Below are 26,269 nucleotides of genomic sequence, written 5' to 3'. Positions count from 1 at the left end.
GAATAGATGAGATTAATCTCATGACATTAAGAAAATAAATTTAAAGACACTTTTTAAAATTGCTGAATGTTAGAGAAGACCCATATTAAAGGAAAAGTCTCTTGAACGACTCTATATCTGCTGCTTCCTTTTTTCAATGTGACCAGCAGGTTTGTATGTAGGCCATTATCATACAAGGCTACAAGAACTAAAAGGGAAAAACCGACAAAAATAACCCATATCTTAGCAAGATTTGCTTCTAATTTGCCTTCAGCTATACAAATGTAATTTTTCCCTGAAATAAAAATTAAAATTACAACTAAAACTGTGCCTCAGAACAGCTTTACAGCAACCTTCATTTGGAAGCAGTGCCAAAGAGTTCACAGCACTGCAGAAAATGCTGCTCTAAGTATTTGAAAAATGTATTCTGTATGTTCAGTGGCAGAGTTGTTTCTGGCTTGTTATTTTTAAGATACCTTAATCTCTGGCAGTGCCCATAAGGAGCAAAATGCAGCCTCATTGCAACCACATTTATCTCCAGAGGTCACAGAAATCTAAGAATAAGAGAGGTCAGCTTGTTCCCAATGCATTTGCCAGAAAGAGAAATACAGATTTTGTTTCCAGCTTGAGGGGCAGTGTTTGGTTGCCTGTCTCTTGGGACACAAGTTAGAGATCCCATATTTTATCACAGTGATACTACTGTCCAATGCTGAGATTTTGATAAGATTCAAATGAGGCAGATAATAATGAGAAACAGTGTTTGTAGATGCTGACATCTTTTCCCAATTGTTTCCTGATAACAGAAGAGAAATGCTCCCATAGTTCTGTCTCACTCAGACTAACACATGGTCAAACATTAATCTTTTTCTGCTTCTCAGTCTCTTAGATGGTATCATCAGGCAGGGACCATTTTTGTACCCAGTGTAGGTGATTCCTTGTATTTGGGCTCTGTTGAATATTTGGCTGTGTAGGACCATGCTAATGTAAGGAGTGCCTTTCACTCCTGTTGTTAATGCACATATATCCAAACACACCAGCACTTAAACAGCTATAAACAAAGGGTAGTGGCTGACACAAGGTAAAAAGCAGCATAGTGAAAGTAGCAAAATCACAGTGAAATGGATCAAGACGCTTGTTGAAGGAAAACACAAGTGAATTTAGGGATAAAAAATTTAAAAGTGCTAAGAAGGAGAGGGTGGAAAAGCATTTCACAGATTTACAAATCTGAAAGTCTGGAGATGCTGCACTCTCTGATGGGGAATATTTTGCTAACAAACATCTCCCAGCAGCAGAAGTGGAGAATAACAGAGCTCACATGTTTTTAAGTTGCTTAAAAAGTTAGGAGTGCACTCTTCTATCCTGTGCTGTAGTCAAGGTGAGAAGGTAGGTGCCCTCCAAAGGCAATCCCAACAGCCCTGCCAGAGTGAGAAGGACAGATTTCTCTCCCTGTTTACCCTGCTTCCCGTGAAGAAAATGGGATGTGTCATTTTTGTGGGTTATAGTTGGGCAAGATACATAACCCACTTAAAATTAGTGTGAAATATAGTGCACATCAAAGTAACGGAGGGAAAACCACTCTATATTAAGGCTCTCCTTAAATAAATGGAAGAGGGACTTTTATAATTATTTTGTGCCATTGCAGAGACCAAACACAGGGTGGTTTCAAGGCAGTCAAAAAGGAAGGTGAGACAGGCTGTTGAATATAACACTGACCCAAAGAAGTTCAGTTTTGAACAGCTGGGAGTTGTAATGCCTTAAAGCAGCTCTTTGAATTTCTGCATGTCTGCATGTTATTACAAAAATACAAAGTTACTTTGAAAGATTAAGCCACATTAGTGATTTCTCATGCAAACTGGAACTATTCGATAGGTATCTGGCATTTGGGACATATTTTAAAGGAAGTTGAGCTTTATTTCCCCAATCTGAAAAGATGAATCTGAAACATAAGACATGTAGATGGCAACTGGTGCAGGTTTTAGAGATGGGAAAAATATATTGAAAACTTATATCTCAGTGAGTAAGGACTGAATTTATTAAAGACAGAGAAAGCCTGGTTCTGATTACTGGGTGTCCATTTAAAAAAAAAAAATCATTATTTTTAATTAAAGCTATATCTTTCACTAAAGAAAGTGTTAGTTTGCTTTTTTTTGGATCAAGTCTGTCTAAATTGGTTTTTTTGCCTTTTAATGCCCTGAAATAAGCCCTTTTAAAGACCTTGTTACACAGTGAGAATTCTCTAAAAGCTGCACTTCCAAAACCACATTTTCAAAAGCACATGAATATTGTTGAATATGTGGCCATATGAGTGAATTCTACCAATTCCCACTGTGAAAAATGACATCAGAGGCAAGGAAATTCCCTTGACTGTGTGAACTGCCCCTACAAGTACTTTACCTGCAGAATGAAACCTCCTGTGCAAACAGGGAGTTTTCTGGCTGTGTGCCAGCCTTGAGCTGGCTGACATTGAAGTATGAGAGGGTGTGATTGATGAAGCCATGCATGGTTCCATCCTGGCTGTATGCATATTGATACATAAGGCGTGGGATGAAATCGGAGGTGACAGCAATGACAAAAGCCTGAGAGATGGAAAAACAAAAGCAAGCAAACAAACAAACCACAGCATCGTGAGTCTCTGTCTCCAGGTTAATTAATTCAGGGAAAAAATGTTCATGTTCAGGTAAATGTAAAGTGGTGGTGAAGGGAGAGTTATATGGCCAGAATTGGTACAGAATATTTGCATATAAATGCACAGTAACCTGCTCTGTCTCTCCCTCTCAAGGGAAGGCTCAGCTGGGGAAGTAGCAAAAGCAATTAATGCAATGTCCATTTCTCCAATTCTTTTCATCTCTGGAGCCATTAGGAGGTTTATCACTAGTTTTAAAAAACCTACAACAAGACCTAATAGCCAGTTGGTATATTTTGGGCTATATTTTGGTGTAGTTACACCAGAACTGTTGAGTGTAAATGTCCATTTTCCCCTCACCATCAGGATTCACACATCTCACACAGGGGGATCTCATGCTGGTGTTAAACCTCATGAGACTGGTATCCCATTAAACTGTTGTAATTGTGGAGGCAACCAGTCACAGAAATCTCTACATCATATTAATAATATTGATATCTATCCTTTGATTTCTGCTCTGGGCTCACTCCTGTTGGAGCAGGTCCAGAGGAGGCCAGGAAGATGATCAGAGGGCTGGAGCCCCTGTGCTGTGAAGACAGGCCAAAAGAATTGGGATTGTTCAGCCTGGAAAAGAGGAGAATTTGTGAGGACACTTTAGAGCCCCTTCCATTGCCTGAAGAGACTCCAAGAGACCTGGAGAGGGATTTTTGACAAGGGCCTGGAGTGACAAGACAAGGGGCAATGGCTTCACACTGACAGAGCGGAGGGTTAGATTGGATATTGGGAAGAAATTGTTCTCTGTGAGGGTGGTGGGGCCCTGGCACAGGTTGCCCAGAGCAGCTGTGGCTGCCCCATCCCTGGCAGTGTTCCGGGCCAGGTTGGATGGGGCTGGGAGCAACCTGATCTTGGTGTAAGGTGCCCCTGCCCATGGCAGAGGGTTGGATTGAGGTGAGAATTAAGGTCCCTTCCAACTCAAACCATCCTGTAATTCTGTGATTGTAATTTGCCCAGATATTTTGTGGAGTCTTCATTTCTAGACATAAGTAAAGCCTGACTGGACAGAGGCCTGAGAAACCTGCTCTACATGACCCTGCTCTAAGCAGGATATTGGACAATAATGATGTAAGGAACTAAGGGATCTCCAGAGGTTCCTTCCAACACTAGTTGTTTTGCAACTGTGAAATGCCAGAAAGAAGTTCCAGTGTTCCAGGCCAGGTAGGATGCAGCTCTGAGCAACCTGGGATAGTGAAAGGTGTCCCTGCACTTGGCAGGGGCCTTGGAATGAGATGGTCTTTAATGTCTCATCCAAGCCCAACCTTTCTACGATCCTATGATGTTTTAAAACTAAATTTTGGTAAATAATAATTTTCTGTGTCAATATTATCCAGATGGAGAAGCAGAATTGGGCATTCAGTATTTTTTTTTCAAATGGGTATGCACATATTTATATTTCTTTCAAGAAAAGGTATCTAATTCATATATTATTGGAATCTCCAGGAAATAAACATTTCCAGACTTTGATCAACACAAAAAGTAATCAAAGACCATAAATCTGGAAAGTGTACTCAGAGAAAAACAAGAGGCTGCAGAGTTTTTCTCCTCCAGCATGGCTCAGTGCTGGACAGCTGAAATCTGTGCCTGACAGTGAGATTGTGGGGACGAGTAGGGTTCCACAGATTTCCTATCTTAAATCCTGGAAACTGGAGAGCCATGAGTGAACAATGCTGCACCCAAGTGAAACAGCACTGTCCCTCTGGCGGCATTAGAGTGCTGTGCTGTTGTGCTGGGAGCTATTTCATTAAAGAAATTGCATGACACTTTTCCACAAGTTCTCCTTTCAGTAGTGAAAATCACTTCCCTTTCTAAAGGGCGTTGATATCTTTAATATCTCTGGTATTATTCCATTACCTTAAAAGTATTTTCCAACATATATGATTCTATGAGATTATGATCTGTAGCTTAAAAACCCACTAGAAACAATTAGGATTGAAGTCTTAGGGCATGAGATTTTTCATCTTAAAGCATATACAGGAAATTTTATTTAGGGAGTACATATAGCACTATGAACATAATATATCTGTATTCTGTTGTATTTAAGCAATTGAGAAAATTAGATGGCACTTTTAAATTATTATGATGGGACAATAAAATATAAAGATTATAAACAATAAATTATAAAGAATTTTAAATTAGATTGAAGGAACAGTATAAGCTCCCGAGATCATGGTTAGAAACTGGTGTAACCAAACACTTACATTAATGATCACTGAAAGCTTTCCAATAACACTCAAAATGTTATACCAAATACCTGTAAGTGAAAAAAAAATCAACTTATTAATAGGTTCATTATAAATTTTCATCTTTTTTTTAATGTATTTTTGGTCTTATCTTCACTGCAATGCTCTTTTGTTACTCACCTATATCTTTTTCTCTCACTGTGTCTGGCCTCCTCAGCTCAGTAACAAATTTTTTTGCATCAAGACGAACCTCGATGATGTTGTTCAGAAGAGCAAAGACAGGGGCCAGAGGGAAGGAGGCGACAAAGAGTGTGACAAAACCAAACTGGATAACTGGGGGAAAAAAAAAATCAAACATTTTTTGATAGCTTCTGAAGGGAGGAGCAAATTGTTGATGAGCTTTGTGCATTACCAACGCCATAAAATTCCACTTCCCAGTTTGGTCCCAGGAATAAATATCCTAGAGTAGGACTATGAAGAGACAGAAGTTTGACACTACACTTTATGAATGTTTCCAATAAAGCTTCAAGTTGCTAGCACAAGCACAAGACAAAGGAAACAATAAATTTAATAAAGGACAAAGGGTTCAGAGTCTATTTTTCTGCATTTATACATAATTAACTGATTAGTTCATGCTGTTTCTTTCCTGTCCTTTTCCCTGTAAGGAAAATGATACACAATCAAACAAAATGAGAAAGTCTAGAAGGTGTCACTATTTCTTCCCAGGTTCCTTTGAAAAACTTAGTGGTAGCTTGTGAAAAGCAAGAACAGAAGTGTCTCTGTGGATGCAGGAGTCAGTGGTGTTGTGCAGCACTTCCAGCCTTCCTTTTGTCACTGATATCCTCCAAGTTTAGAAATACTCCTCTGTCAATCTGAGTGAAGGGGAATTTTATATAAATATAAATAAACATATATATTAAACTAATAAATCTGACTGTGGTCTACATCTCAGAGTAAAAATTATTAGCATAGAAAAAGTATATTAGTGGGTTTAGATACCATAGTTCCTGCAGCTTCTCTTTTGGCAAATCTCTGTATAATCTCTCCCACTGAGGGAGGAATTGCACTTTTCAGAGAAAATGGCACAATATTCTGTGTAGCAGAATATTATACTTAAAAATATTTTCCTTCAGCACTGTTGTCACAACCCACAACTAACTCTTGAAACAGTTTTCCCTAGGACCTTCTCTCACATACACCTTTTTTTTGTGTACAGGTTGCAAGTCCTCTAATATTTCCCCCTTCTCATCTCAGGAACAATATATTTGCACACGAAAGTAAAATCTCTGTTTATCAATTATATGGCCTTTAGAGTTTTATTCTTATTGTTTTGTTCTGAGATAAAGTGTATACACCTAGATGGAGCTTTTTCAAAGCATACAAACATCCTACCCTTGAATTCATACTTTCCCGACTATTTTATCTTCAGAGTCAGGAAAAGGAATTAACAACGAAATAAAACCAGATGTTAAAGTAATGTCCCCCCAAAACTGTGAAATGCTCAGAAAAATACATAGCCCCAAAATATGCCTTATTTGGTTCTAAGTGAATTTAGCAGGAACACAGCTGGGAGGATTCTGTTAAAAAAAAAAAAAAAAAAAAAAAAAAAAAAAAAAAAAAAAAGGGGGAAAGAAAAGAAGTATTTGCAATGCTTTAGGAATAAACCACACACATATTTCCTTTGATGTTGTTTGTAGCCCCTTCATTCATTGCCTGGGAAAATGCAGTTCAATTTCTTTTCAAGTTCATGAAAAAATGTTCAAGGTATGCAAAGGACTTCTGGATAATTGTGTAAATATGTCTACAGAGAAAACTCTGCGCCAGAAGTGTTTGCGTGGCCATCTTGAAATCTCTTCAACCTTCTCAACTGCTTCTTAAGAAAGTGTAAATGATGCAAAAATCAGGCAAAAAAAAGCAATCCCAAAGCCAAACCCAAAATTTAGACTGCCTTGTGTGACAAACTAGCAAACAATCATTAAATGGAGGAGTCTGTGAACAGCCTCATCAATTCACAGGTATTTGTTGAGTGTGATAAGTGTTTTAGAAACAAACCTGAATAGATTACAAAAAGAAGAATCACTGTCCAGATCCCAGAAAGAATCTCGTCTCAGCATCCTGGACTCCTGCGGATGCCTGTCAGGTCACACTGGAAATATTTACAATACTTTTAGGACTCTCACACTCTTCCATCAAGGACAGTTGACACCAAGACACCCTTTTTCGGCTGAAAAACTTGATGGCAACCCTTACATACCCTTTTTATGTTCACATTTATGCCACAAGGTCTCCAGACAAAGCTCTTTACGTGTTCATGTACAGGGAAAAGGCTAAAGAGATCTGTGCCAGGAGTTGGACTTCTGGCTATCCATCCTCTTTCATAGTTTTCCTACTCCCCTGGTAGGCCAGCCTGGAGAAAAGAGAGATGAACATTCCCCAGGCTCATGGCATAAGCTAGGAGATAAAACAATTGAAGGCTGGGTATAGTGGAAAGCCAGGGACATGGGAAACGTCTTCTCCTTGGGCATCCCAGAAGGACCCTGGATGTGCTGTCACTGGCACAGAGCGTACTTCTGATGAGGGAAAAAGCCCAAACCACACGCTGGTGGTGTCTTTACTGTCTGAGTTGAGCAGGAAAAAGGCCAAGGGCTCAGAGTCAGCTCTTGAGTTTCACAACACCTGATGCCACATCTGCAACACCTCGTCCAGCCTTCGCCAGAGACAAAAACTCTGAAGGACAAACAGCATCCAAAGAAATGTCTCAGACCACAGGCATTCTCAGAAGTCCACTCTTCACAGAAGCTGTGTAGGACCTGAGCAGAACCCAAGCCCAACAACAACACACCCTGCCCCTCCAAGTCTGGCCTCCAAGTTATGACTAAGAGCACAAATCAAAGCTTTCAAATTATGGATCTGGAGGGCAGTGGCTGCTGTTCCTGTGTAAGGGATACAGAATCAGTCCCCAACACAAAACCTTCCATGGTGTGGATCACGGAGGTTCTACAAGATTTACATGCTCAGTAGTATGAATAACCCAAGTATCTTTTACCTCAAAGCCTCATCTAAGACAAGGTATTTATTTACAATTCTGTTGGTTTTTTTTCTTTCTTCTGTATCAGTAATATCTCTCATAGGATCATGTGTTACTTGAAGTAAACAGTGGAAAAATCACTTCTGTGCTAAACAGTTTTCTAAATCCTAGGAAGAAACTTTTCAGCATACAGCCAGGCCTGGCTGAAAAACTAAAGAAGGGTGTAATTTATAACTCTTCAGTAATAAATGTGTGCAACAAGTCTACACACAACTATCAACGGTATTTTCAAAACTATTCTCATTATACACATTACAGAAAAATGCAGGTTTCTCTTCAGTGATTTTTTTTCTTTTTCTGCCTCACACATTGCCTTTTTGATAGCTTTTCCTGCTTTAGGGGAAATTCTTCCAAACCTCTCAGATTAATCCTTATAGTACTCAGTAGCTACAGACATTGGATCTGAGCATTTTCTTCTTGTGCCATTGTCTTTAAACAGAAGTTGGATGATGAAATCTTTTATTATTACTTCTCCTTGAGGAAAAATGTTTTAATCAATTGCCACATGAAGCGTGGACTCCTAGAGGGGTTAGACTAGAGAAGGGAAGACCAAATGAAATAAGAATCTGAAAATCATGGCTGATTTCAGTTTCTTCTCGAGGAAACACAAATGGTATAAATTTCAGACATTCATGTGCATCATTTTGCTTTTGGAGCCAATTTAACAAAGTTTCTTTCATTGGCAATATTATTGCTACTCTAAACATCGATTTCTTGCCAAGTCCTGTCACTGCAGGCCAGTTACACACATTGCAACCTTGCTTCCACGCAGAAGAGGAAATTGCTGTACATGCTACCTACTTTGGGAATGCACATGGTATGGTATATTGGCCTGGGTCAAAAGTCTTTGCACAGTTTTGGAAGCAGGAAGTGCTAATGACAAATTTGACATATGTTGACAGTGGCAATTTATGTTTCAGGATTACTTGAGCAAAATTTTCTGATCATTCAAGCGTTTTAAGAATGTTTCCACTTAGAAATGCAGGAATGTCAGTTAATAATATCAAAACAAACAGTCATCAGAAATGTCACTGGTGCAAGTCAAATCTTTGTGCAGATTGGTATTGACAGCCAAGGCCTGCACAACAAATAAGCTCAGCACAGTCTGCTGGCGAAATCAGAGTCAAAGTCTTTTACCCTAAAAAATTATCCATAGAATCGTTTGGTTTGGAAGGGACATTTAAATGTCATCTAGTCCAAACCCATGCAATGAGCAGGGATTTTCAACTAGATCCTTTTGCTCAGAGCTTCATCCAACCTGACCTGGGATGTTTCCAGGGATGGGGCATCCACTACCTCTCTGGGCAACCTATGCCAGTATTCTCATTGTAAAAAAATCCCTTCTTACAGCTAATCTAATTTGTTGGCATGGACTAGAGTGACTGATATTTTGCAGAAACAAATTCCAGTGAACAGAGTCGCCTTTCCCAAATGGGAAAATTTAGGAGGTTAAAAAATAACCAGTAAATCTTGCTATTTCTGTGAACCTACCGTGATTTAAATGATGACAGGGGTAAGAGAGTGAGAAGGTGGAAGTCTCTCTAAGGCTTCAGGATTGTTAGAATCAGAAACAAGAACAAAAAAGAAAGCAGCTTGGAAATGGGCATCCAAAATTTGAGTAGGGTAGTTACCATCAAAAACTCCATTACCTGTGGCACATCATGCTGTAAAACACATCCTGAGACTTCTGCAAGCACTGTCCCTCAGAGAACTGCTGCCTTAATGGGGTTAATTTGCTTCATAACAAAGTGCAAAGAGAAGGTGGGATTTGCCATGTGGGGAGTGGGCCAGACTTCAGGTTTTGACAGAAAACAGTAAAAGAGAGTAGATGTGTGGATAAAAAAAGCAAAGACTGCCTGTGATTAGGGTACAGCCTGGTGAATGGTAGACCTGGAGGCAAGAGTCTTAGCTAAGCATGTCATCCATACTCAAAAGCAGGAGCATCCTGGCAGGACAAACCTAAATAAAGTGACTACTCACACTTGGATACATAATCTGCCTGCTTCTACATGAAACCCCATCACCATCTGCATGGGGAAACCCAAAGGCTGCAGCAGGCCCTGTCTGCAGTTCCTCCTTCAGCTGCTTCATTCCAGATTGCCACTGATGCCTGAGGGCGGTCGCCTGAGTAAATCAGTGTGAAAACTGAGATAGAAGTTCTTTTTTAGCCAGATTTCTCTCTTTTCCTTAATATCATACCTCTTCTTACATTTCAGCAACCCTGCCTTTTTAAACAATTCAGGAGAAAAAAAAAATCTTCCTCTGGCCTTCTGCATTGCTTCCCTTCCAATGGTCCCCAACTCAAAATTAGAGAAATAGGTAAATAATCTGCTGAGCTGCCTCTTGCAGCGTGGTGCCCTTGACAACAATCCCAGCTGACAAGGTTCAGAGTTGAGCTGCACCAAATGCTTCCTGCCAGCGTGGGTGGGCTGAGCAGTGGATCTGACAGCTGAGGGCAGGGACTGGACCCAGGGCAGCAACCAGGGCTGGGGAGGTACAGCTTGGCTTTCATCTGCTGCACATTTGTCTGCAAATCCCACAGGCAGGGCACAGCTTGGCACACTGCAAGGCTTCTCCACTTGGGAAGCTCATCCTCCTGTTGTAAACAAATGTTTAGATCAATAATTCATCCGTTCATTTTCCCTGAAACATCCCTGAGTGGCTGCAGGCTGAGGCGCTCACCATGGTCTATGATCCCAGCACAAGGGACTGATCTAAATTACAGGCTTAGTGTCCAGTCATTTATAACATCATAGCTTAAACCCTGATACTACAAGTCAGAGCCATGGAATAGAATCACAGAATGTCCCAAGTTGGAAGGGAACCATCAAAGTCCAACTCCTGTCCCCGCACAGGACAGCCCAAGAATCTCACCGTGTTCCAAACTCTGGCAGGTTTGGGGCTGGGACCACTTCCCTGCAACAGGGACCCCTAAACCTTAACAGACTGTGGTGGTACTTCTGCATTTCTTCCTTTAAAAAAAAACAAAACAACAAAACACATTACCTACTCATTTCAGTGGATCTGACTCATCTTGGTAACTTCTAGAACTTGCTCCTAAAATTAAAAAATCTAAATAGTTCCCTAAGGGACGGCATAACAGATGGCTAAAGCTGGGAGCTCCAAGACCTCAAGTCAAAACACAGGTAAGGAAAACCCCACTGCAGCTTTTCTTCATTGAAGGACAGACTACTGACCTGCTTCCTTTCTGAGTAGGTGGCTTAAATGAATCCTTAAAACAAATCTGGAAATTAAGGAAATTTTGGAAATTATGTTCAAACTCACAGAACTGAAGCATCGCTTTTTACACAGCAGAATCAAGGCCACTGGCAGCAAACCCAAGCAATGCTAACAAATATCACACCAGTACATATTTGTTACTGGTAACTAAAGGTCCTTGTCCTTAGACCTAGCTAACCAAGAAATTTGGGTTGTTAAAAACAGACATTTCTGAGTTGTTCCTGAGCATAAAAATACAAAAAAAATTACAGGAAAAATGTCTATTTTTTTCACCATTGTTTTATTTCAAAAATTGCTTAGAGGTTTGCTTAATGTTTAAAGGAAGAAAAATCATCTTGGGCTGAAGTAAATAATGGAAAAAAATTACTCCTAAAGGATAATTTTTCAAAAAAGTATCATCATGTGCAGAAGGGGATAAAGTAATAGAAGTGGCCACACTGACAGATTCTAAGGTGAGTTGGAACAATTGAGAGGGAGATAATTGGATGTGAGGGATTTTTGATGGCACTACACAGGGCAAGGTTGGGATCCTAAACATATTTTGACATCCCCAAATCTGCCATCATGCAAAATACCTCATATACACTTACAAATTTATAGATTTAGGTAAATCTCCCATTCTATAAATTTTAATGTATTCATTTTTAATTAGATTATAAATTATATCTACAAACCAAGATTTTTTCTGTATAGAGAGATAAACCATATTTATTTTTTTTGCCATAAAACATGTTCCCCTTTAGATATTTTGAGAATAGTGACTTATTAAAACAGGAGTTGCCACATTCAATACTTAACAGATGTCTGGTTTTAGACACCATGTCCATTGTGCTTTTCCCTGAATTCTTGTGAGTCCTAAAGCTTGGGTTTGCCTGGATTATTTCTTGCCTTTCTACTCCCCTACCCACAGCATTCCTGCTTTCTCCTTCCCTGCCTCTCCAGGGTCTACTCATGAGGCAGCTACACGGCAGTGCTCCCCAGTAGAAGAAAAACATGGACACACTGCAGTGAATCCACTGGAGAGCCATTAAGAGGGTTAAGGGACCAAAGGACCTGATGAAGAAGGAGAAGCTGAGAGCACTGGGATTTCTGTACCACAGGAAAAGAAGGCTCAGTGGATCTTACCCATGTGGCAGGTTGGAGAAGACAGAGCTAAAACCTTCTCAAGGGCACCCAGTGAAAGGACAAGAGGCACAGGGCGCCAGTGGAAATGTAGAAAGTCCAACTTCAACATTAAAAAATCCTTGGTGTAAAGGTGATCAAAGAGTGGAAAAGTTGTTGAGTCTCCATCCCTGGAATTACTCAAAACCCTACTGGACAAGTCTCTGAGCAACATCCTCTAGCTGACCCTGCTTTGAGCAGGAGGTTGGACCAGATGATCTACAGAGATCTCTCCTCATCATAGCCGCTGATTCTTTGGATAAATGGTTTTTATGCACTTTTCTCATCTGGGAACACTGGTATCTGACAGCAGAAGTATTAACAGACACTGGATTCATCATCATTTCTCTGTTGGCACTATGGTAGTCTCATAGCCCTGCTGGCTCACATAGAATTTCTGCAAACTACAAGTGCTGGGGTATTTTTCCCCCTTTCTCATGACCACTTCTGACATGCAGTCCTGTGAAAAGCCATGGTTATTGCAGAAAGGGAAAGGAAATTCCAAAAACTTACTCATTTCCATGTATTCTGGAGTCAACCCAGTGAAAGGTTCCAAGATGTAGTCGAGATCCCATTGCTGAGGGTCCTTTGATTGGTTGGTGTCCATTTCCTTTAGCACAGTTCTTTCATCCTTCAGCTTCCTGAAGAGCTTCTTGAGCTTCCTGAGAAACAAAAGTTCAGACTGAATCAAGTCTGGTGGTTTTTTGGGTTTTTTTCGCTAAAAGATTTGGCCCAAGTCTTTGCACACCAACACAAAATTAATCTTGTGTTGCTTTGGTGCATCATAGGGTGAGTTGACATCACCCTGGGAAGTTCTGATGTTGTTTATTGGCAGGTACAAGCTACTGAAGTTGAATCCAGTACTTTATAATTTTTTTTTCTCTCTAGATGCATATTCCAACAGGATCTTCCTGAAGATCCTTGGAACTATATAATATTAATAGTTAGCACTCTCAAGAACAACACAGTGAGCACCTCTCCTTTAACAAAATACAAAATGTAATGGTTTCATTCCACATTTCTACCAGAGGCAAACTTTTATCACACTATAAAAATTGGGAACATCCAGTATAATAGAATTTTAAGGTAAAAAAACTACCAGACATTCACGGGTTGCCCAGAGAAGCTGTGGCTGCCCCATCCCTGGAAATCTCAAGGCCAGGCTGGATGGGGCTCTGAGCAACCTGGATTGTGGGAAGGTGTCCCTGCCCATGACAGGTGGAAATGAGATGAGATTCAAGGTCCCCTCCAACCCAGGCCATTTTGTGACTACAGGATATTTCCAAACAAAGAGGGTGCAAGAATGTATGGACAGTAGAAACAGCAGTCTCAAACACTGTCCCACTGAAATGGGGATACAAATTTAATGACACTGACAAATAAATTAGAGTAAAATGAATCATTTCTAAATGAAGAGTAGTTTTCCCAATGTCCCCCCACAATGATATTTTAAATACATGTGCATCGGAAACTTTATGCTATTTTACACACTGAGAAATTCCCACGGAAAACCACAGTAGAATGAGGTATTTCTTCAAAATCAAGGCAGCAAGATACAGTTGAATTAGCATAAATAGCAGATTTATACTTATTGCATATCTTTCTTTTGCAGATGATATTTATCTTCCACAGAAACATGCAGCACTATTTTACAGTTCTTCACATACGTGCCATGAGTGGAAATACAGACTAATTCCAGTGATGTTTTGCCAGTAATGTAAGCAGGGCTCTCCCACAAACTCTTCCCCCACATCTTATGATAAACCCTTTGAACTGTAGGTGTGTGGCCTCGATACAGGAATATTTGGGGGAAGGGGTTTTCCTCTGGACCTCCAGTGAAGCAGAACCACTTTCCCCGACCCTGAATTCAGTAGCAGGGCAAGGCTGAGGAACAAAAGCTGGCAAACACAATAAAGGCTTTGCTGTGTGGGTTTATTGCTTCATTCCCAAATTTACACTGAGCCATGGGATCACTGTGTTCCCACAGTGACTGAGGAGTGTTTACAGGACCCATTCCATTTCAACACCAGCATGGAGAAATTGGGGATTAGAAGACACTCTTTAAACAGGTCTCATTTGCATCAAGCCCTCTCAGATCCTGAGTCATAAAGTTTCAAAAATCAACAGGACAACTCCAGCTTTTGTTTGAGGTGAAAGGAAGATGTAGCTCACAAGTCTGATGGTAACATCATCAGTACTTTGGCATTGCTGGTACCCAGAACTCTCAGATTACACAGTTTTAATGAAAGGGTGGGGGTAAATTTAAAATGCTTCACGAGACAGAATTAGATTAATCCTTACAAAGACATTTACCTCCAAATCATGCAAACTCAGCCATTTCGAGACACTAATATTCCGTTTGTCCCCCTCTGCCTTTACAGCAGGCAAGGGAACATGTCTGTGATGGAGGTGATGTAGCATTCAGAGGGTAGGAGGCTGGGGCAGGATTTAAAACAATCAAAGAATTCCCCGGATGCTCTTCCAACATATCCCAATTAATTTCCTAATGTGAGGGACTCTCAGAGGATGGTGAACAACAAGTTAAAGACAGTGCTGATTTCTGTTCCAATTGAATGATACAAGCTATAAATGTCCCTCACACTTCCAAGGGCAGATGAGAGGGAAGATCATCTCGTAGTCACAGTGCAGCAGCAGCAGAGAAAAAATTTGGGTGTGTTTAGATGTGAAATCTGTGCACGTGTGATCTAATCCTTCAGCTACAGCACCACAGAATCCAGTTCTGGAGTGTAATGCATGCACACAGCTCCCATGAGAAGCCAGTAACTAAAACAGTTGTTGTTGTTTTAAATGTTTATTTGGGAATACACCAAATCTAGGGTTCAGTTGCTCAGAATAATTATTAATTTTTCATCTGGTTATCACTAAGCCAGGCATGAGGAACAGTACCTTTAACCATTTGGAGTTCAGCTTTGAGGAATGTCTGTATGCTTCTTTTCATGATTTGTTTTGAAAGATCACCGACTGAAAGGAAGCCAAACCAATTATTTCAAATTTTCCACCAAAAAAAAAAAAGTACCTTTGTGTCATATCCAAGCATGTGAAGTTTGAGACCAGCAGAAATGTGTCAGAAAGTTAAAGGAACAGAGAAGAGGGATTTGCAGGGTGTTATTCTCCAGCCACACAGCAATAGGGCAATGAAAATGAGTTTTGCAGAGCCCTGTATCTGTACTTATGATTGTGATGCTAAAACTGAGTATGCTTTTTTAAACACCTTTGTTTGAAGCCTGTTTCTTAATTACCCAGATCAACATTTTTAAAGAAGATTGACAGAAAAAGAGTTCTTTTAGCTTCTAATTTGTTCCTGCCAGGCAGCCCCCCACAGTGAGGAAGAGGTAGGTTTGCCTATTCAGGGTGAATGTCCCAGAAATTTTGTGCTGAAGAGGCTCATGCAGCAAAGTTTCATGACTCCACACAGATCTGGGCAAAGAGGGAAAACTGTAGAGCTGTAGAATAGCCGTTATTTTGGGTCCTTTTACCAGGGAATGTCAAAAAGCAAGGTGCATGCTTAAGGAGACTGAAGAGCATGTAAGAAGAATGAATGCAGGACGAGAGGGAAAGAAAATTAACAGGTTTTTGTCAGGCTGTGTTTAGAGCAGTTAAAAATGACACTGCAGCTTCTCACAGGGGATTGGCACCAAATTATTGGGTTAGGTAAGAGGTGGGAACATGGTTGAATTATGCTGATTGTAATTCTCAGTATAACCAATAAGCATTGCATTATGCACACTAACAAGCATCTGAAGTGAGCGTAAAATCACCACAGCCCCACCTGTCAATAACCCTCAAGCTTTTGAGAAAAAAAATATGATGAAAAGAGAGAAATCAAGCTCCTAGTGATTCTGGCTGGGCTGTAAGCACATGATGATTAGATGAAGCCTCCTTTTCAAAAATCAGAGAGATGATTCAACAGTTTATTGATACAGTAAGAAGGAGCAGCTGGGGGATCTAGGGGAAAGAATGATGATGACTTGGGGAAAACAAGAGATTTGTGGAGTGAGAGAGTGGAATGGATAGAGGCTGAAGAGGTGGGGCATCTGGTTCGCAGGTTGAAAGAGGACAGATGCAGGAAAATTACTTTGTTGGCACAAGTGTTTGTGTCTTCAGTGGCTGTACAATTGGGATTGTTCAGCCTGGAAAAAGAAGGCTCCAAGGGGACTTAATTGAGCCTTCCAATACCTGAAGGGAACCTATGGGAAAGATGGAGAAAAACTATGGGATAGAGTACAGGAAAAGGGGGAATGGCCTCACACTGACAGAGAGGAGGTTTAGATGGGATATTGGGAAGAAATTCCTTTCTGTGAGGATGGTGAGGCCCTGGCCCAGGTTCCTCATAGCAGCTGTGGCTGCCCCATCCCTGGCAGTGTTCCAGGCCAGGTTGGATGGAGCTCTGAGCAACGTGGGATAGTGGAAGGTGTCCCTGCCCATGGCAAGGAGTTGGAACTGGGAGGTCTTTAGGGTTCCTTCCAGACCAAACCATTCTGTGATTCCATGATTCTATGAATACTTGCTAGAACAGAGATGCATGTGGAGGTTTTACATGAAAAGACAGAAAGCCCCTAGAATCCAGCTGCTAGGAACAAAGGATTATTTATTAAAGGTGGGTTTTTAAAGGCTTTCCTTCCAGTTGATGCTTTTTGATCTGTAGGATAATGGAAAAAGGTACAGGGAGAAATCTAGACAGAAAAGATTGTTAGGTTGAGTAACTGGAGCACTTGTATCTGGAGAAAATGAAGAGCAGTGACCCAGACTCTTGTGTCCTCATCTGTAATTTTCTTTCTTGCTTTTGGGAAGGAACACTGAAGATCCAGGCTTTTCTTCAGTCATATTCCTACAGTCTGTTCACATAAAGAAACACCTTCTCACATTCACAGGTGCAAGAAGGAAGCAGGGGGAGAACAAAAGTATCTAAATTTCTTGTTCTCCCACAAATTTTTGGTACAGCCATGCTTCCTTGGCACACGCAGATATCCTGGATTCTACAGGAGTTTCAGCTGTGTTTGGGGTTTATTGGTTTCTCAATCAGAGGAAAAAAACAACAATAGAAAACAGGAAAGTAAAAAGCAAAAAAAAAAAAAAAAACAAAAAAAAACCCCCAAAAAACAACAAAAAAACCAACAAAAAAACAAAACAAAACAAAACAAAAAACACAAAGAAAAAAACCAAAAAAACCCAAAGCAAACAAACAAACAAACAAACAAACCACCAACCACCCTACCCTTTATGAATAATGTAGTAAAGACGAAAAACAACATAAGAGATAATAGCTATGAAGGGGTGTCTTTAAATGGATTTTATTAACTCTCAGTATTCTCATCCAGCATATTTCAGTATATTTTGAAGGAAGTGATGGAAATTGATGCTGAATAAAAGGGCCACAACCACGGCCTCACTAAATTCAATAGTTTTGCTGTTCACTTCAATAGGGCCAGGATTTCGCCCTAAGGGTTTAGCACCAAGGTCAAAGACAGAGTGTAATAAAATAACCACATGGATTTTTTTTTTTCAATAAGTTCAGAAAAAAACAGAACTGAATAAAAAGGGTCTTAAAAGAACTCTGGGTTAAGGCTTTCAAGCCCTGCAGCCTTTTAGGGTCAATTCCTGTGGCAACAGTTAAAGAATGATGGTATGTGACACATCTGAGTGAACTGTGACATATTTACATCTGTTAAACTTGTGAATTCCAGCGCCACAGAACACATATTTCAGCTCAGGAGGGCTTAGTTTTCTATAATTCAAATCTTGGTGCATTTACCTAGCTGGCTTGCTATTGCTGGATGCAGGAATTAAAAAAAGAAATCACACAAGGTTTAGGAGAGCAGCAATTACATCTGTACATATATATTACATCTCATAGCTGTGACAGCAGTTTCTACAGAAATATTGAAGGGAAAAGCAAGGATGTGTACCCCATGACCCCAGAAAATGCAGGGCTGCCATCTGAAGTTTCCCTCCTCACCCAGTACTGACCATGAAAAAAGCAGAATGAAGATATGGAAAGATGCTTTCCAATTCTTTCCAGTTTGGGGTTCTAGGAACAGGATGACTGTTGCTGCAAACTTACTCTATCATCTACTTAGCAGGATTTTTTGAGGAGAGAGAGAAGAAAATGGGATTTATCATTTCTGCAAATCAACTAAAATGCCTTGGGTTTTCTGGTGAATGAAATCAAAAGGTTTCCTGAAAAAAAAACTGGAAATCCTGAGATTTCAGTGAGAAAGAGAACTCTTTGATGAGTGTCATCAGATAACTCAGCAGAGAGGTGCTTCCATGTTCAGATGTGCAGGGGACAGCACCAGATTCTGAGGAGCAAATCACCATTTATGATATCCCCTTCTGTCTCTCCATATGGAGAAGCTTGGTGGCAGCACCTGGACTCTGCCCACAGTGAAAATACAGGGACCCAATGGAAGAATCTGAGTTATTCACCCCGACTCTCAGTCCCTCCAGAGAAGCACAAGGCAAGGGGGGATGTAAAATGCAGCTGCTGGTACCCCTAAGGATGCAATCCAAACCACTATAGAGGTTCATGCAAGAATAGAAGGCTAACTGATTTAATTAAGTGTTCAGTGATTCTTCTGGAGCAAATAGGTCCAGGGAGAAGGGCTGAGCCCTACAGATACACACACTGTTTTCTTGGGAATGCAGACAAGCGAAAGAAAAGCAGATATATTTATTCCAGGATGACAAGATAGGACTGTGACTGAAACGAGATATTTCTCTAGGAAGGAGAGGATGAAAGTATATCTGTTTGTAAACAGTTTTGAAAACTGAGGCCATGACAGTTTGTTGGCTGAAGGGCGGGGGAGCAGATCTGAGGGACAAAAATGGGATGAAATTATTGCATTCTTGCACTGAAGGCAGGGAAATGAAAAATAATTGGACATGACTTTCTGTTTGGACTGGATCAGCCCATGCTTTCATGAGTCAAAAATAATAAATACAGTATTTGTAACATCATTAAATCCCCATTTAAAAAGTCCAGTAGCAGTAAGTTTTTGGAAGACAAGAAGCAAATTACAGCAGGTTTACACTGAGAAAGCTTTAAGCCTTCAACATGTCAGATATTTTGGGAATAATTTACCACCCTTTTCTCAAAATAAAATGTAAACTCAATGAGATGCAGACAGAAAACAGGCCTCCCTATTGAACTTTGACACAAGAATAATGAAACCATCCATAATCTACATCTTATTTGTTTGGGAGATTTTTTCTCTCTCTATTTAAATTCCTTGAAAGAAGACGGAAAAAAAATGTTCTTGCTGAGAAAAGGGAGGAAAATGGCTTATTTTAAATATATTTCGTATCTTTTAAGAATCACTCATCTTGATTTCTAGTTATCATCCTCATGGCCTTAGGGATGTGACCTAAAAGGTGCTGACACCAGAGTTGGAAGATTCTGCCTCATTTCAGTGGAGCTGAGATGTCTAAACCAGACTCTTCATCTCCAACATTTCACAGGCCACTGCCACCATGAAGCAAACTTCCCAAGAGGCTGGAGCAGGACTCTGTGGATTCCCAGGGTCTGAAGATCCCCTTGGCACTGGTGAGAGACAGGGAGAATTTTTCTGCTGTATTTACAGCAGGGGACTGAGCACTGAGGCAGCCCATGGCAGAAAGGCACTAAGCTGTCAGAGTCTCTGCTCGCTCCTGCATCATCACAGAATGACATAAAGGCACCTTGGAAATGTGTGGATTTCATCCCTAAACCCATAAAATAGTCATAGATCAAGTAATAGATTTTAACATCCTTTATGGGCTATTGCTTTCCCCCATGCTATCTCCCCTCCACTTTGTGCTAATTTGTATTCAATGCTGCCATCCTGAGAGCTTCTCTGAAACTTCCCAGGAGATCTATCATACCTTGCCTGTTTTCCCTGGTTTCTAAAATTAATTTAAATCAATTATTTCATATATTCCATCATTTTGTTTAAACCATTTAGTGAAGATATGGCCAATTATTCAACATAAAATACAACCAGATCATTCCACCACAACCAAAAATGTGATTTATCATCACATTCAATTAGAACCCACTGGAGGCAGTGGCAAGAGTCCCATTTAGCTGAATAAGGAACAAGCCTTTGATTTACTGTGCCATAGGAATACAAAAAGGCTGGGATACATACGGGATTCCAATTTCAAAGAGATTGTTTTGAATCAGTTGCTTTCCAAGCATGATGATGCTCAGCTGAACGCAGAGTTCCATCAGACACCCTCCTGGAGCACACTGCAATTAAACAAAACCAGAGAGTCTGAAGGGATTAAGAGAGTTAATTTTAAAAAAAACACCAAAAATACCCGGTGTCTTCATGTGCTCACTGTCCCTGCCACCAATTTGTGTGGGATCATGGAGCTCATCGATCACTGCAAATCTGTGCTTAACAAGGTATTTCATCTCCACTCATAAAACTGCATTATAGAAAATATGCAGAGCTCTGAAACCACTCACTGTGCCCTGGGGCTCTTTTTATCCTTTAAAAATATTTACTATATAATCAATGTAATAAACATAATGCAGGATCACCAATACTCTTCCGACCTGATATCTCCCACAGGGGGAAAGAAAACCTTCAATCTTGCAAAGACTTTTATGTCAGCTTTATTGTCAAACCTTGAGCACATCTCAGCTATCAAGGGGATACCCACAGCAATTCCCTCCATGAGGGAACTTTTTTTAAAAAAAGATCTTTATAGGTTTAGCACAAAATGGCTCCAGGTTTTGAAGCTATTAAAATTGCCAAGCTTCCAGCGATCTGCAGAATGGGAAGCCAGATCCACACTTCCCAAGGGCCTCAACCAAATCATGGAATGCTTGTGCCTTAGTGCCCAGTTGTAAAGCACAGAAATGGCGAAGCTTCACCTAAGAAAAAGCATGAAATAGTCAAAACTGCAGAAAGAAAGAATATAACGTTACTTTAGAAGGAAACCCTGGGTTTTGCCGATTCAAGTTGAAGATTCAACCTCTTGTTTCAACATGGGTTTTCTATTTTTCCCATTGTCTGTAGTGCACTGAACACTGTACACATATTTCTTTGTGTAAAGGATTTTATTTGTAGCTTGAATTTCATATGTACTTACCTCTTCCATCCTATAACCTTCAAACATATACACATAACGACCAGGACGGCCAACAAACCTGAAAGAAAGAATAATATATAAACTAGTATAAAAACACAAAAATAAGCTAATTTTGACACCATGATTCATTATAAAAACACAAAAATAAATTAACTCTGAAATCAAGACTATTCATTTGTACTAGCCAAAATAATTCAGAAGTAACTTCTTCAACATGAATCTTCAAGGGCTCAGCACCCATTCAGCTTCGATTATTTCAAATCAATAGGCCTCTACAAATGGTTTTCTACTACATCTACGACATATAATAAAACATTTTCAGTGCTAAAACAATATAATAATAAACCCCTTCACTTGACTAGTGATGGCAAATAAACTTGGGGACACATATCCTAATTCACATTCTCTTACATGAATGAAATTATTTACACATCTATACACATCCAAGACTCTTCTGGTTACAGCAGGAGAAACAATGATATTGACTTTATTCTAACCATACAACACAAAGATATGGCCAAAAAAGAGAGAATTTGGTGACTCTTTTCATCAGTGTCTTACAATATTTGCAACCACTGGCAAAATGCATCATTAATCCTCAAATGAAAGGTGCTGGATAGGATTAGTGAAGAGCAGAGATTAAAAAACTTTACAGCCCCCAAAATGAAGAGCAAAATGGTAGGAAACAGAATCCAGAGGATGTTTTAAACATTTCTTTGCCAAAGTTTTAGCAAAGAATCATTTTAAGCTTCCCATTCAAAAGCATGTGAATGACTGGGTCCCAAAAGACAAGGATACTGAGCCCGTAGGAAGTCACACTTATTTAGCAGGACAGCTGAATTAGCTTTTTGGTCAATCACTTCATTTGCCAGTTGACTGTAACTATTTCTTAATTTGATATGGGAGAGTAATGCAAAATAATGAGAAAGTAGTAGAAAAAAGAGTTTTGTGATTTTAAAAGAAACGGGAAGACCTTTATTTGCTGAATGACGCTTCAAAAAAAATTTGCTAAACTGTGGAAAGTTAAAGCCTGTAAGCACCACCATTCATTATAAAAACAAAACTTTTTTAAAACTAAAATTAATTATTAACTTTAGATGACCCTGTCAATGATATTTTTTCAGAGCTGACAAAGATTATCAATCCCAGGCCTTTGTGCCCACTTTGAAGCATAGATCCACTAATATAGACACATATATGAAAATGCATATACAGAACTACATATCTGTAAAGGATATTTATCCTACCTTCCTTTAAAAAAGGCAACATAAAAAATTGATGCATAAGAATTCACAAACTTCAATAGGAATGCCTTCAAAATCAGTCTTTCCTCAAAGGTTTTCTCTGTTTTTGGTATTTCTGGTTAAAGAAAAAAAAAAAAAAGCAAACCAGAGAACTGAATCAGTAAGTATATAAAAATCCCTGAATCCCCAAACACGTAAAAACAAACAAACAAACAAGCAAAAAAAAAACCCAAAAAGAAAACCAAACTTCAAACTTTGAGCTAATATTAATTGTTCTTTTTTATCTCTAATCTGTACCAAAGCCACTAGGTCGTCACTGAGTCCTGATTTCCAAAGATTCAATTCCACAAAGCAAAAGCAGTAAAAATTACTTTGCTGTATATGTGGATATTAACATACATGAGTATAGCAGTCACACAGTTACACAACTAAAATAACAAAACATTCATATTCTCAATTGAGGAATGCTGAAAGCAAAGTACAGACTTTCAATCAGAAAATTAAAAAAAAAACACCTTAAAAACATCCTTGACTTGTAGTCCACAAGCCTTCTTTTCTGTGGTGAAATTGTTGATATGTTTGATGCTAAACACAAGACTAAATACATTTTTGAATAATTAAGTATTAAATTAACAAAGTGCAAAATAAAGGCACATTTCTACTAACAATTCACTACATATATAGTGTATTTCAAGATTTCTTGGTTTAAATATTTTTCAATATTCATTACTCTGTTCCCAGATTTATTTTCAATTTCTGTGGAAATTTTCTGGCAGAAAACACAGGTATAAGACAGAGGCTTTTCAAACTGATGGTAGGATTATTTTTAAAAGATTTTTGTGGGTGAAACCCTTGTGTTTCTCTGCTCATCCTGAGCTGTATCTAATGTGAGAGAAGATAATTTTATGATTAAATTTATCACTCTTGGCTGAACTTCTGTGGCACACAAAAAAAAAAAAGTGTGGAATAATAAGGAGATCCAGAGCTCTGGCTTAAGGATTTCATTTAAAATACTGCTGTACTTGTACAGTTTTGTTTCAGGCACAGTTTAAGTGTTCTGTTTGCTTTGCTGTTGTTTTGAGGGGGTTTTCTTACACCGAAAGAATAGAAAAGCCTAATGAGCCCTCACTGCCTGGCTTTCTTTGTGATGCTTTCAGCCACATTTCCATAAAAGATCAGGGCACAACCTGATTAAAAAAAACCTGATAAAAGATCAGTGCACAACCTAAGGCATAACCCACCTATATGTACAAAAAAGCTTAATTAAACCTTCAAGCAATTTGTAGGTGATCCCATACACTGAATAGATCTACAAGAGAGAAGCTCAAGGCAGTAGAAACATCGAATAACAGCAGTGCAGCTTTTCATTTGAGGGAGAAAAATCCTAAACTCTGCCTTACAGAGAAACCCCCCAAGGATGAGCTCAGCCTCTGGATGAACATTTGCACACCATATATGGTCCCAGAGGCTCCCTCAGACATCCTATACCATAGCTGTAGAGGCATGTGTAGAATTTGTCCTCCAGCTTGTCGGGTGTGCTGCATGAGAAATGTATTCAGCCAGAATAGGTGTGTTAGTAACAGAGAAAACTCCCTCATCCCAAAAAAATGAAACACTCAGTGGTAGGTTGTTATGCCAAAATTGGGCAGCTGGAACTTTGCAGGTGGAGGATGAGCTGAGCTAAGGGTAGAATGAGCCACAGCTCTCTGAAGTTCAAAGCTGCAGCCTTCACAAGGGACAAACACGAGTAATTTTGATTTTGTCCCCGTTTCACTGGTTCTTCCTTGGCCTCAGTGAATTCCTCCCTGTGAGGGTGGTGAGGCCCTGGCACAGGTTGCCCTGAGCAGCTGTGGCTGCTCCATCCCTGGAAGTGTCCAAGGCCAGGTTGGATGGGGCTCTGAGCAGCCTGGTGTGATAGAAATGCTTCCAACCCAAACCATTCTGTGATTCTGAGTTACAAATGAGCTGTAAATCTTGTCTGGCACCACCTGATTACTGAAGATGATCTATTCTTCCTGGGAATAGCAGGATACCATCTGCACTTTGGCTAGTCTCATTTGTGATAAAGGGGCATCAGGGCCCCACAGGAGTCCTGCTGCATCCTGTATGACCTCTCTCTATCGATACAACAAAACTCCTACTCTTTTCCTCCAGGCACTGATTGAGGAGGTATTGAGGCATATGTATGACTGTGATCCCATGATTAACGCAGTTGCTATCAGCGCTATTCTTGTGCTTACAGATGTATTTTCCACCTGAGCAGAGATTCAAGTGTACTTGGGGTTGGGATAGAAACCTATTCTGTCAAGAGCTACTGCTTCAGCCCAACAAGTGTGTTCTTCAGCCTGTGGATTAAGTGCAGCTTGAAAAGAGAATTGAGTATGTTTTTCTCCTCTCAGAAAATGAGAGTTCACAAGTTAAGCAACATTAATCAGCATGCGTGAATTGTAATTTTTTAAAACATTTTGATTACATTTGGCATCTGAGCCTAGCGCTGGAGAAAGCTGCCTGAGTGAACTTTGTAACTCATGTAATTTGTAGCTCTAGAGATTATTCTGACTGGCTCCTTCTTAAACAAAACATCTAACGGTTGATTAGGAATGCTGCCCTAATAAAGATAGGATTAGAATTAAATGCAAAGTGACAGGGGGACAATAATCAGCAAGTAAGAAATTGTTGGTTTTTTTCACAGTTCAGCCTGGTGCACATCTCAAAGAGAGAGATTTTTCCTTCTGTACTTCCAAAAGAGAGGCCATGGCAGTGCCTAGCACTCCCCAGCTCCTGCCTAGAAGCCGCTGGAGAAGTCCTATCTTCATCTTTTCCTACTCTTCCCACACACAGCTGTGTCATTCCTCAACATTTGTGCCCTTTCTTACCTGATCAGGTGCAGTGGACAGAATTGATCAGGTCACACACAGTTATCAGCCTGTCACTTACATGAAAGCTGAAAATCAAGTTAAAATTCTGCCCTGGACAGTGAGCCTGAGCTCATTTATGCCACTAGAACAGAGTCCGTTTGTGTAATCCTGTTACAATCTGCCCAAAGCCTGATGTAAAACAGAAATTAACAAACAAATTAACCCACTAAAGTGGTAATTTGTAAAATGAACCGCTTTGTCTTCATTTCTTTTAAATACTTTAGGAATTTAATCTAAACTAACAGGACCATACTTCCAAAATTCAGGATTGGACCTCTAACGACTGCAAAACTGTAGTTTGTAATGTTCTTCCAAAAATAGGACTGAAAGAGATGGTTTAATTTGTGAATTTAAAAGTGTTCTGTGAAACTGAGAAGAAACAGAAGTCTAAAGAGTAATCTCTTGTAAAGGCTCTATCAGTCAACATCCTTGGTCGAACTTGTATAACAAAACAAAGCCCCAGCCTAAACCCCTATTAGTACACATTTTTAGCCTAATGTACATAACAAAACAATATTTCAGGCTTAAATCTCTATAGCAGTCAAAGGAATGACTTGCCTTTAAAAGAAATCAATATCCAGGCTTGCAACAATATTTTGACATTTAAAATAAATTTTGAAAGTCCAACCACTAACTGCAATAGAAATCATTAATAAAAAGTCCAGCCTACACATGCCCCT

The 26,269-nt window shown here is 39.7% G+C and overlaps 1 protein-coding gene across 1 annotated transcript in view; it reads right to left on the bottom strand.

Annotated features, from left to right (window-relative positions):
* Positions 1-26,269, bottom strand: part of ANO2 (anoctamin 2) — a 147,384-nt gene that overhangs the window by 4,714 nt on the left and 116,401 nt on the right. The window contains exons 17-23 of the mRNA XM_066184629.1: positions 22,675-22,786; positions 21,428-21,485; positions 20,476-20,576; positions 12,842-12,990; positions 5,020-5,172; positions 4,858-4,910; positions 2,374-2,555 (exon numbers count right to left, since the gene is read on the bottom strand). Coding sequence (XP_066040726.1) covers positions 2,374-2,555; positions 4,858-4,910; positions 5,020-5,172; positions 12,842-12,990; positions 20,476-20,576; positions 21,428-21,485; positions 22,675-22,786 — 808 coding nt within the window. The remainder of the gene's footprint in view (positions 1-2,373; positions 2,556-4,857; positions 4,911-5,019; positions 5,173-12,841; positions 12,991-20,475; positions 20,577-21,427; positions 21,486-22,674; positions 22,787-26,269) is intronic.

The sequence above is a fragment of the Chamaea fasciata genome, unplaced genomic scaffold, assembly GCF_029207755.1.
Source record: "Chamaea fasciata isolate MVZ Bird 193981 ecotype frontalis unplaced genomic scaffold, bChaFas1.0.hap1 SCAF_5, whole genome shotgun sequence".
Lineage (NCBI taxonomy): Eukaryota > Metazoa > Chordata > Aves > Passeriformes > Sylviidae > Chamaea > Chamaea fasciata.
Note: the sequence above shows the minus strand (reverse complement) of the source record. Positions and strands in the feature narration are given on the sequence as shown.